At 42.0% G+C, this 13,420-nt stretch overlaps 1 protein-coding gene across 1 annotated transcript; it reads right to left on the bottom strand.

Moving 5' to 3' along the window:
* Window positions 1-460: 460 nt before the first annotated feature.
* LOC124134375 lies at window positions 461-13,098 on the bottom strand. The gene is made up of 2 exons (XM_046499149.2): window positions 13,046-13,098; window positions 461-1,859 (listed from the first exon to the last, which is right to left on the bottom strand). The coding sequence occupies exon 2, from the start codon at window positions 1,820-1,822 to the stop codon at window positions 578-580; it is 1,245 nt and encodes a 414-aa protein (XP_046355105.2). The 5' UTR covers window positions 1,823-1,859; window positions 13,046-13,098; the 3' UTR covers window positions 461-577.
* Between the last annotated feature and the right edge of the window lie 322 nt (window positions 13,099-13,420).

The following is a 13,420-nucleotide window of genomic DNA, read 5'->3' as shown; positions in this document are numbered from 1 at the left end:
CTCGTGTACATATACAATGATTGAATAATACTCTATTTTCACAGTCCGGATAAAGGTAGAAATCAACACTCCCTATCAACGCATACCTTATCTAACTCTCTTTTCTTGTAAATAGAAGAGACAAAACGTTTTCGATAACTGCAAAAATATCCTGACTGCCACATGTCTTGGATCATTTCCATATTTGGTAGATTTGAGTAGCTAGTAGTAAATGAGTATCTTTTGGTATTGGTATGTTTCTTTTTGTAAACTATCTTACATCTTATGATGCGGGGCGGTCGGGTAGCCTAGTGGTTAAAGCGTTAGCTCGTCACACCGAAGACCCGGGTTCCCTTCCCTACATGGGTACAATGTGTGAAGCCCATTTCTGGTGTCCCCCGCTGTGATATTGCTGGAATATTGCTAACAGCGGCGTAAAACCATACTCACTCACTCACTCACTCACTCTTATGATGCTTGGGATCGTGAAGCAGTGCTTACTGTTTGATAAACTCCTACTTGGGATGCGTTTCCTTAAAACTGACGTCCACACTAGAGCAAACCTGTCGACATCCACCATTTGTAATGTTGGGATGCTCTATTGGTTGGACAAATACAAATGATATAGTAGCACATATCCCATATTTAATAAAACAGGCACCGTGAGCATTAAATCTATTATAAAAGTGGGCTTAAAACATTTCCTCAAGTATACAGTTTCAGAACGTATGCGTCTTGTCAAAATGAAATAATCGTACTGCGTGAAAAATATCAATATAATCAACACACTGAAAAAAATTTCAACAGATTTTAGAGCTTCATACAATAACACAATTATAAAGAAACCGTCAAAAAGAAACAGATAGCAAACAAAGATGTAATGTAATTGTGTCCCTAGGAGACGGTAATTTGGACCTACACTTGTAATCCAAAGACCATCTACGAATACACAGTACAGAATATACGGGTAATGGATACAAATTGTTGCACTCATTCCAACACAAATAAACAAATAGCCAGGAGCTGAGTTCCAGAGACGCATAAGAAACCACCACATTAACACGAGCCTTATTAAAAAGCTGTAGGATATGAAAATCAAAGTATCAATTCGCTTTACTGCCCTGAAAGGCCTCAGTGCAAATATGTTTATTACAATTGCAAAAACATAAATTATAAACAAGTCACTGAATAACTTATTGTCAAACAAACACTGATGGATCCAAAAGAAAAGACAGAACACTAAGCAGTAATATTCCAGTACCAGAAAGGCAGACACGATACACAAACATGGTTTCTGGCTACCATGTTTCTTGATAGAATCACATTTGAACATGACATTCAGAAATCTATTATTTGCTGAAATTCTCTGAATGGAAGCTATGATCCGTTTCTTCTCAATGTCTTCGTTGTTAGCTAATGGCTCCTCTTCAACCTGTGTTACAAAGTCACAGACCCAGTCATCATCAGTCCCGATGTCAATAACTGAAAACCCCCGTAGCCGTGCTGGAAAACTGGCCGAACCAAATGCTGGTACAATAAATATGATATTCCTCATTCCTGCTGTATGATGCAAGGACACATCTTCCAATAGACGCCCATAAGCAGATTCTGTTAAGTTGTCAGAGTAAAATATGACAACCCAAATAGCAGATTCCATCAAGCGCTCATTGCCTGACAACTCCAGGCCACCAGAAGACACGTGGCTTTGATCCGTATATCTAATCTTTTGTTGTACCAGCGCTTTTCTAAGTGTTTGGAGATCCCTGTCATCTTCATCTTCGTTCATATAAATCAGATGAGCCCTCGGTGCTTCCGCTATTTCAGTGATGATGTCAGATGCCATGATGCAAGTAACAGTGTTGTTAAACTGATGGTCTGTTCTGAAACATAAACACTATGAAATTAATATTTGTTTGTTATTTACACCACGCTGTTCAAGCTATGTCGGCGGTTTGTAAATAATCGAGTCTGGACCAGACAATCCAGTGAAGGGCGTCATGAGCATCGATTCACGCAATTGGGATACGATGACATGCATATCAGGTTTGATGTCGTAGAATCTGTGTGAAACTTGGTTTCCTACGTGCTCTAAAGATGGACAAATAACAAATAATGGAATTTATCACCTATGTCAGATAATTTAAAAAGTGCGTTCCTTTCGGTTAAAACTATTTTTTCCCCATCTCCCAGTTTCAATAGGTAGATTTTGGTTACAAGTTCTAAACTTAACGTATTCCCTGCATAATGGGCAATGCCCAAATCATAAAACACTTTATTATTACATTATCTACATCCTTCCCTGGTTTAATTCTAAAGTTTTATCAATATTTACAGTTCAGTTAATCTGTTTCATTAAACTTTATACACACACACCCCTTTCTACAAAAATCAAACAGGGGGTATGTATGTTCAAATGATCATGAACTTGGCATTTATTTCATAAATATTTTATTATAGATATCTATTAGCAGAAAAATAATGTCAGTTTATAAATATTAGCAGTACATTCAATCCAGAAGTAGTGTATTGAGGCATTCAACATGTAAACTAGTATTTAGAGTTCTGAAATGCTTGGGTTTTTTTCTTGTCTTTGTTCATGTGAGACATTGCATTTATTGCCCTGGAAGTGCAAACAAGACACATTGATATGAGAAGACTTCTTTTAAAAGGAGACAAAAAGAGACAGCAAACAGTCCAGTCAAAGCAACAAAAGAGTGTGTATGGTGTCCATAAACCACAATTTGGTAGACACCAGTTTATCAATTCTTATAAGACTATTTTTTTTAATGCACGATCATTGTGTGTTCATTTAATGGTCGTGACCAGCAGTTTCAGCCATGCTTTCATTTGCTTTAATATCTGCATTTTGAAACGTGCTGGCCCTTGTAAACATGTAGTATACCCACATTAACCAAACAAATGTTCAGTACACATTGTGAAATTATGAATTGTTCGGCACTCCTTTTGGATTTATTTTATATTTATTTTGTTGATATATTTTTTTGAAGATTATAACTTTATTTCTGCGACTAAATTTCAGTCTGATATGGTCCGAGATGACTGATTTACTGTCGCATGTGATAGTTGAACACACACAGACACAGACAGACATACACACACACTGTTTAAAAATATGTCTTCACGTTATCACTGTATATACCCGACAGAAATGGGCGATAGGACGGGCAATACAGTGACAGAGACCATATTCCGTATCGGTATATGTGTTAACACACGAGATATGGGAGGCGTGACCTGGTTTTTCGACAGCTTGTTGAGAGACGGAATGCTTTGTTCTGTACGCTGTGGGGCTTCCAGGTGTTCTCGGTTGGCGAGCTATCTTTAGAGTCACGTAATCCCGACGGGACTTTCTCAAACCAATCAGAACGCGCGGCTTCTGTCGGCTCCCCATCTCCTGGCGTGTAACTCTTTTGTCCTTATCATCCTGAATACCCACAAAATCTCTCCTCCGCTCAGTAAAGCACTCGGAAGTGTTGTCAGGGAGTCAATATATAGATCTTTGCATAGTCTTGACGCGTGAAGATCCGGGAAGAGAGTAGATCTTCTGCAGCCCATGCTAGCTCTAAGAGCCGATCACCTATACTTGTTGTGACAATGCAGCTCAAATCCACGTGTCAGAACCGATCGAGAAGTCGCTAATACCAAGGTAGGCAACTGCTGTTGGTTTCAAAATTAATCAGGATGAACCTGGATACTATAAGCACGACGACAGCTTCGGTAATATTCGGATGTACAAGGGCAGCAAAGAGGCAGTAGTCGGACACTTCATGTTTTTTTTAAAAAATGCGAAATAAATTGAACAGACGAGAATGGAGTGGAAACATTCAAACATATACATCATTTTTAACATGTCTTTTAAAAAAGGGTTGTATATATTTCAGACGCATTGTTTTAGTAGATTAGAAACATATTCTTAAAAATCCGAAAAAATAAAATAAATGCAATAGTTCATAACTACAACTGTTCAGAATGTCTTTGACGAAAATGTACTTTAACATAAAAATAGGTTGTGTGTAGACACCAAAATAAATTATTCATAATTATCACAGTCAGCCAAGTCTTTAAGCCTGACCTCCAAATATATTCACATATATATTTATATATATATTGCTTACTGAGTACTCCAACTTCTAAATGCCTATCAAAGAAGTTAAAGCATATAATCATTTGAGCCCGGAATCAAAACAAGGTTGTATGATGTTTGATATGCGTACAAAGTTTTATTTTGGAATATTGAAATAAATCAAATTTGTTTTCTTGGTAACGACATTATCAAAACTTCTTTAAAAGCACGAGGTACCAGTACACATCTAGAGCCTTGCTGGTGTGTGTATACTCGAAATGGGACGGACAAGATCCCGTTTATATAGCACCCGTAATAAAGGGGATACATCTTTATTTCCGTATTTCCAAAGGCGTACAGTGTCATCGATATATACAAATAAAGTTAACATCATCGACAGAGCAAGAGCATACAGCTCGTGCAGGCAATGGCAATAAAATTATGAAAGGACATTTTATTAGCGAGTATAACGATATCAACCTTTCAGTTACAAACCCACTGAAAATGTACAATAAACATCTTAAATAAGATCGATGGGTAGATATAATAGGCCACCACACTTTGTATAGTATTTATGAAGGTGTTCTCATCGGCCATGTCTTTAATATCGGACCCTATTTGGCTTGAGCTGCTGCCCATTCTTAAGTTTCTTCCACCCTGCCTTATTTCACGTTTTTGGGTTCGTATGGAAATGCCAGCATGGCTGTAATATTTGCATATATATAACCGGAATATATCATGGCATATATTCAGGAACACATATACGTTTGCTCACCTTCGATGAGTATTGAGTCAGGTAACTCTTAACTTCGTACAAGTACATCAAACAGTAAGCACTGCTTCACGATCCCAAGCATCATAAGAGTGAGTGAGTGAGTGAGTATGGTTTTACGCCGCTGTTAGCAATATTCCAGCAATATCACAGCGGGGGACACCAGAAATGGGCTTCACACATTGTACCCATGTAGGGAAGGGAACCCGGGTCTTCGGTGTGACGAGCTAACGCTTTAACCACCAGGCTACCCGACCGCCCCGCATCATAAGATGTAAGATAGTTTACTAGTCATCTGTTGTATAGCTACGCAGTTAGTATCCCGCGTACCCTAGTCATCTACTTTACCGTTTGATTTATGCATATTCACGAGGTCGAGATCCAAAACGAGGCTTTACCCGCAAGCTGTCATACTATGACATCTGTATCAGTGCATGTCGGTCGCACGTTATGACAAATCAGTCTTTCCTGAGAAAGCCGATCTGTGGAAACGTTGGTTTAAACACATCTGTGACGTCATTGCTGGTACATTGCATTAAATGGTACAAGCTAACAAAGGAAGCCAACAGATGATTGGCGCTGATAGGTGACTAGCAATAGACAATGGAAGCCAACACTTAAGTTATTAAGTTATTAGAATGACGTCACAGATGTGTTTAAACCAACGTTTCCGCAGATCGGCAATAACGTAAAATAAGGCAGGGTGGAAGAAACTCAAGAATGGGCAGCAGCTCAAACCAAATAGGGTCCGATGTTCAAGGCATGGCCGATGAGAACACCTTCATAAATACTATACAAAGTGTGGTGGCCTATTATATCTACCCATCGATCTTATTTAAGATGTTTATTGTACATTTTCAGTGGGTTTGTAACTGAAAGGTTGATATCGTTATACTCGCTAATAAAATGTCCTTTCATAATTTTATTGCCATTGCCTGCACGAGCTGTATGCTCTTGCTCTGTCGATGATGTTAACTTTATTTGTATATATCGATGACACTGTACGCCTTTGGAAATACGGAAATAAAGATGTATCCCCTTTATTACGGGTGCTATATAAACGGGATCTTGTCCGTCCCATTTCGAGTATACACACACCAGCAAGGCTCTAGATGTGTACTGGTACCTCGTGCTTTTAAAGAAGTTTTGATAATATCGTTACCAAGAAAACAAATTTGATTTATTTCAATATTCCAAAATAAAACTTTGTACGCATATCAAACATCATACAACCTTGTTTTGATTCCGGGCTCAAATGATTATATGCTTTAACTTCTTTGATAGGCATTTAGAAGTTGGAGTACTCAGTAAGCAATATATATATAAATATATATGTGAATATATTTGGAGGTCAGGCTTAAAGACTTGGCTGACTGTGATAATTATGAATAATTTATTTTGGTGTCTACACACAACCTATTTTTATGTTAAAGTATATTTTCTTCAAAGACATTCTGAACAGTTGTAATTATGAACCATTGCATTTATTTTATTTTTTTAAGAATATGTTTCTATTCTACTACAACAATGCGTCTGAAATATATACAACCAGTTATTTTTTAAAAGACATGTTAAAAATGATGTATATGTTTGAATGTTTCCACTCCATTCTCGTCTGTTCAATTTATTTCGCATTTTTTAAAAAAAACATGAAGTGTCCGACTACTGCCTCTTTGCTGCCCTGGTACATCCGAATATTACCGAAGCTGTCGTCATGCTTATAGTATCCAGGTTCATCCTGATTAATTTTGAAACCAACAGCAGTTGCCTACCTTGGTATTAGCGACTTCTCGATCGGTTCTGACACGTGGATTTGAGCTGCATTGTCACAACAAGTATAGGTGATCGGCTCTTAGAGCTAGCATGGGCTGCAGAAGATCTACTCTCTTCCCGGATCTTCACGCGTCAAGACTATGCAAAGATCTATATATTGACTCCCTGACAACACTTCCGAGTGCTTTACTGAGTGGAGGAGAGATTTTGTGGGTATTCAGTATGATAAGGACAAAAGAGTTACACGCCAGGAGATGGGGAGCCGACAGAAGCCGCGCGTTCTGATTAGTTTGCGCCAATGCAGGTTTGCTTGGCATGTATTAATGTAAGCAGAGTTAGCTTCCGTCGGTAGCTCGCCTGTCTTGGGAGGCTCGCTTGGGTTTCGCGGTTCGTTTTGAGTGTTGCCAATAAATATCATCAAGTGTTTACCTGTGTCCTGTCGATGAGTGACAAGTGTACAGTTCCTCCCAACCTAACTGGCGTGGTGGCAGCGTGTTTGAACTCACGTCTAACGAAGCAGGCGGCACAACGAACTGTTGTACGTGCATACTTTCACTGAACGTGATCGACAGGTCAGGCGGTAGAGTGCCTGGATAACGCAGAGTAAACAAGACTGTCATTATGGCCAATGCTCAACGTGCCCCGAAGCAATGGTGCCTCGGTAAGATTGAGACTGTAAATTCTTTCGAGAAATGGAGGCAAAATCTCCTTTACACATTATCTTTGGACACAAATTTTACTCCAGTTCTTGCCGACGGGGCAGTCTGGCATAAGAAAACTAGGGCCACGCCACTCAGGGGCATGACTGACGACGGGGAAGACGTCCGTGAAGCTATTAAAAGAACTGCAAGACAAAAGGTTAGCAGTTTGGAGCTCATGCTCGGCCAGATTGCCAATTATTGTCCAATAATTTCACGGAACACCATAATAAAATCCTCAACGTCTGTAGATGCCATATGGCATGCCATACGCCTACATTTCGGGTTCCAAGCAACTGGTGCTCATTTCATTGACTTTGCCGAAATCAAACTTGAAAATGACGAGAGACTGGAAGATTTGTATCAGAGACTAATGGCTTTTGTGGAAGACAATTTACTCCGCCGTGAAGGGGGAATAACCCACCATGGCAATGCACCTGAAGAGGACGAGGAATTGTCACCATCGTTAGAAAATTTTGTTGTGCTCACATGGCTGAGGCTAATACACGTTGAACTTCCAAAGCTCGTCAAACAACGTTATGGCACAGATCTCCGCTCACGAACAATTTCCTCTTTGAAACCTGAAATCTCACAGCCTCTCGATTCACTTTCAGATGAAATCCGCACAGCAGAGGATGCTAAGGTTATGAGGACAAACACTTCATAACAGCGCTCGTCATTCTCACGTTTTGCTAAAACACAACAAACGGGTAGAAAGTTTCCAAAATCATGTCCACTGTGTAAAGCTGCAGGACGCAGCGATCATGTTCATTATCTCAGCGAGTGCAAGTTCCTTCCAGACAATGACCGGAGATACATGGTCAAAGCAAGACAAATTGCCAGTATACTTGATGACCCTGCTGACGATGCTAGTGATACAGTTGAAAATGTGTGTGCAGTGCCATCTACTGAACCTGTCTCCTCTCTTCGTGTGCAAGTCCGTCGGTCGCCCTATATGTACTGTTTCTGTGGCCACCAGACGGCACGAGTCACTGTATATAGTGGAGCTACTGGTAATATGATCCGCCTCTTAACAGCAACATGCTTCGGTGCTGACATCAAGACTAGTTTTCAGTCAGCCCATCAGGCAGATGGCTCTTCCCCACTGAAGGTCGTTGGAGAGACAAGAATCCTTTTCACACGCGACAACAAGGAGTTCGATTTTAATGGTCTTGTGGTGGGAAACCTGGATGTAGAAGTCATTGCAGGCATACCATTTATGGAGGCCAACGATGTGGCAGTACGCCGGTTCCTGAAAGTTTTGCTCCTGCGGATTTCACATTTGCCATAGAATCCCGCATAGATACCAGACCTGGACGCTCTACCTTGTCATCCACTTGGCCAGAATTAGGAATTATCTCAAGCGTCTCAGGCAAAATCAGGATCCCGAATCTGTCCGACACTCCGCAAATGCTCAAGAAACACGAGCACTTTTGCCAGATTCGCCCAGTTTTTATACCTGACTGCGACCCTGATTATGATGTTGTGCCGGCACATCTGCTACCACCTACTATGTCCCCTCAAATTAAGGACATTGGTTTCGCATCCACTGTTTGTGTAGACCAAGACAATATCCTCCCGCAAGATACCAAATCTCAGTTTGAGTTACTACTTACGGAGTTCGACGATGTGTTTAACCAACATATCGATGGCTATAACGGTGCTTCAGGCCCCTTTCAAGCATTTGTTAACATGGGACCTGTACAACCTCCACAACAGAAGGGTCGTGTCCCGCAATACTCACGAGATAAACTTTCTGAGCTCCAACAAAAGTTCGATGAACTTGAGCGGATGGGTGTATTTGTACGACCTGAAGATGCAGGTATTCAAGTAGAATACCTCAATCCTTCTTTCCTAATCAAGAAGTCCAGTGGTGGTAACAGATTGGTGACTGCCTTCTCTGATGTAGGACAATACAGTAAGCCACAACCCTCCCTCATGCCTGATGTCGATTCTACTCTAAGACAGATTGCCAAGTGGAAGTACATTATAACCACAGATTTACCCAATGCCTTTTATCAGATTCCTCTGTCCAATCGATGAAATACTGCGGTGTAGTGACACCGTTCCGTCGTGTGAGAGTATATGCCAGGTCTGCAAGGGGAATGCCGGGCTCTGAAACTGCGTTCGAGGAGCTCATGTGCCGCATACTAGGGGATCTTTAGGAGGAAGGGGTGATTGCTAAGCTTGCTGACGACCTTTATTGTGGTGCTGATAACCCAGATGAGTTACTTCGTCATTGGAGACGCGTACTTGAAGCGCTCAAACACAACAATCTCAGATTATCTCCTAACAAGACAGTCATTGCTCCCAGGACAACAACCATCCTAGGATGGCAATGACACCAAGGATCCATTCAGGCAAGTCAACACCGCATATCAACTCTGGCTTCTTGTTCACCTCCGGAAACAGTGACTGGCTTACGGTCATTTATAGGAGCTTACGAGGTCTTGTCCCGTGTAATAGCTGATTGTTCCACACTCCTTGCCCCACTTGATGCTGAAGTGGGCGGTCGCCAGTCCAGTGAAAAGCTTCTGTGGTCTGACTCTTTGCTCGATGCCTTCAAAACAGCACAGACTGGTCTCGCATCCAACAAATCCATAGTACTGCCCCATCCCGATGACCAACTCTGGATTGTAACTGATGGTGCTGTTAGGAAGCCAGGAATTGGAGCAACACTTTATGTAACACATAGTGACTCGCCATGACTAGCGGGATTCTTCAGTGCCAAGCTTCGGCGACAACAGGTCGCATGGTTACCATGTGAAGTGGAAGCCCTTTCAATTGCTATTGCTACCAAGCATTTAAGTCCTTTCATTATCCAGTCAAAACACAAAGCATGTATCCTTACCGACAGTAGACCATGTGTTTTGGCATTTGAGAAGTTATGCCGTGGGGAGTTCTCTGCTAGTCCTCGGGTGTCTACCTTCTTATCGACAGTTAGCCGCTACCAAGCAACAATACAACACCTCGCTGGTTCTGCAAATGTGCCATCCGATTTTTCAAGCAGAAATGCACCAGAATGTGACAATCCTTCTTGCCAAATCTGCTCCTTCATTGAGCGCACAGAAATCTCTGTTGTTCGACAACTGTCTATAGAGGACATCATGAATGGAACTACCCGCCTTCCTTTCACAAGCAGGTCTGCTTGGCGTTCCTTGCAAGAGGAGTGCCAGGATCTTCGACGAACACATGCTCATCTTCTCCAAGGTACCCGACCATCCAAGAAGGTAACAAACATCAGGGATGTCAAACGATACCTAAATGCAGCAACCATCTCCAAGGATGGATTGCTTGTTGTCCGATAATCTGAGCCACTCGGTTCACCAAGAGAGTGCATTGTTGTCCCAAGACAAGTATTAGACGGAGTCCTGACTGCCCTACACATACAACTGGATCATCCATCTGCACACCAACTCAAGCAAGTATGCCATAGATACTTCTTTGCTTTAGACCTTGACAGATCCATAAACAGTGTCTCAAAATCTTGTCACCGGTGCGCCTCCTTGCGTAAGACACCTCATGTTGTTGAAGACCAAAGCACCAGTGATCCACCTGAAACTGTTGGGTTTGCCTTTGCGTCAGATGTTATGCACAGGGAACGACAACTCATCCTCGTTCTACGTGAATGTGTCACATCCTACACTGCGGCCTGCATCATTACCGATGAGCGTGGCTCCACCCTGTGTGAGGCATTGATTCGTCTGTGCATTGAATTCCGTCCTCTTGATGGTCCTCACGCTGTTATCCGCACTGACCTAGCTCCAGGCTTTATCAGTCTAGTCACGGATGAACGTCTCCAGCAACATAGAATTACCCTAGAAATAGGCAGAGTGAAGAATGTGAACAAGAACCCAGTTGCTGAAAAGGCCATACAAGAATTAGAGGATGAGCTTTTGCGCCAAGACCCTGTACGGGGCCCCACTTCACCAACAGCTATTGCCATCGCTGTCGCCCGCCTAAACACACGCATTCGTTCACGAGGCCTGTCTTCTCGAGAGATGTGGACCCAGAGAGACCAATTGACAAACTGCCAGTTGCCTCTGTCCGACAAGCAGTTGATCACAGAGCAACATGTTAATCACCAAAAAAAACACGGTCACAGTGAAAAATCCAAGGCTCCTCGGAGTCATCGACCTGTTATTGATCAAATTGAGATTGGCGACCTGGTGTACCTTCAAAACGATCGCAATAAAACATGTGCACGGAATCGTTACCTAGTAGTCGCCAAAGATGTCCTCTGGTGCAATGTCCTCAAGTTCGTTGGGACCCAACTGCGGAACACTTCATACAGAGTTAAGCTCTCAGAATGTTTTAAAGTCCCCCTTTGGAACAAGACACGTGTGCATAAAGCGAACAGTGAGGACACATCCGACATCGATGATGAGCCACCTGAGACACTTCACCAGACACCGGAGACTCCGCACATTCCTCTGGAAATATCTACTCCTCCTCTGCCACCGCTTAAGGACGCCGTGTTTGATGACAATCACCCAACCGACATCAGTTCTGCGTCGGATCAATCTGACCCCCTATTTGACCCAGGTATACAGACGTCTTCAACTTCAAGGCCATCGCGTCAACGTCAACGACCAAAGCGATTTGATGAATACGTTTTGGACTTTTGAAGTATTGTGTTTGTTTATTAATTGTGAGGGGCAGAATAATCCCCATCGACCAGAGGGCAGTCTACCCTATGATGGTTTACTTACCAATTGGTTTCATGGTTAACCAGAAATTGGATCTTTATTACATCATTGTTTACTCACCAAGTTGTTTTTCACGCCTATTTCCTTCATTATGGTTTGTTTAGATAGCTTTTATCATGAAGAAAAAAAAGACAGTCACGCCAATGCAAGTTTGCTTGGCATGTATTAATGTAAGCAGAGTTAGCTCCCCTCGGTAGCTCGCCTGTCTTGGGAGGCTCGCTTGGGTTTCGCGGTTCGTTTCGAGTGTTGCCAATAAATATCATCAAGTGTTTACCTGTGTCCTGTCGATGTGTGACAAGTGTACAGTTCCTCCCAACATAACAGGCGTTGAGAAAGTCCCGTCGGGATTACGTGACTCTAAAGATAGCTCGCCAACCGAGAATACCTGGAAAGCCCCACAACGTACAGAACAAAGCATTCCGTCTCTTAACAAGCTGCCGCAAAACCAGGTCACGCCTCCCATATCTCGTGTGTTAACACATATACCGATACGGAATATAATCTCTGTCACTGTATATATATATAGAAAAATATTTTTAAACAGTGGGTGTGTATGTCTGTCTGTGTCTGTTTGTGTTCAACTATCACATGCGACAGTGAAGCTTTGGAAACGTTGTCCGCAATTTCATTTTCATTTTTTTCTGGTATTGCCGGGGGTTCTACCAATGGTGGCACCAGACTCTACTCGCCCTTTAACGTGATCTCGTAAAGTAGATTTGGGGATGCCATACAGGGTAACAGCTTTGCCATAACTTAGAAACGGCAGCTTCCAGTTTTATAATATCATGTTGCTTGTATACGCCCTTCTTCTTGTAGGTTCGGGGCATCTACAAATTAGCAAAATATTTGTCAGGATTTCCTTTTGTCTTCATTGGTTCAGGTTGGCGGGGTATAGATGCGCTTGTTTGTGGTGTCAGTAACTGGAATTAATGTGACCTTGGCATTTGCAGCTGTTTTAGCGACGTCCTGATTTAGTGGTATGGAACATAACATTTATAAAAGAACAAAGAAACTTGGAAAAATCGCTCACCTTCAAGGCCAAGTGGATCAGGTTAGCCCTTGTTCAGGCAGTATATATCATTAATCCCGAAACTGCCTCGACTGATTTGTACTCTGTACTCGACTGTTGTTCAACTGCGCAGTTCACGCAATAGCCAGCGGCCCTAGAAACGTGTACATACGGGTACAAGTTTAGTTTGAACTCCATGACTTTATCAATGCAATCTCCTCGAGTCGGCCTGATAAACACACTGCTCCCGCAACTAGCAGTAGGTTATCTAAGTGTGGAGCATATGCTTAAGTCGGGTAGACTGTTGAACAGAATTGTATACAGTGTTTTCTAACCCTTTTATTACACATACCAAAAGGCAATCAGTTATCAAAATAATCGGAAATTAAAGTTAAC

The sequence above is a fragment of the Haliotis rufescens genome, unplaced genomic scaffold (assembly GCF_023055435.1).
Source record: "Haliotis rufescens isolate VD_foot unplaced genomic scaffold, xgHalRufe1.0.p SCAF_35, whole genome shotgun sequence".
In the NCBI taxonomy this organism is placed as follows: domain Eukaryota; kingdom Metazoa; phylum Mollusca; class Gastropoda; order Lepetellida; family Haliotidae; genus Haliotis; species Haliotis rufescens.
This window is presented reverse-complemented; position numbering and strand designations above follow the sequence as displayed.

Bases quoted from the DNA above. Each gene is read 5' to 3' on its own strand.
- LOC124134375 (XM_046499149.2), bottom strand. From the start codon at position 1,822: ATGGCATCTGACATCATCACTGAAATAGCGGAAGCACCGAGGGCTCAT.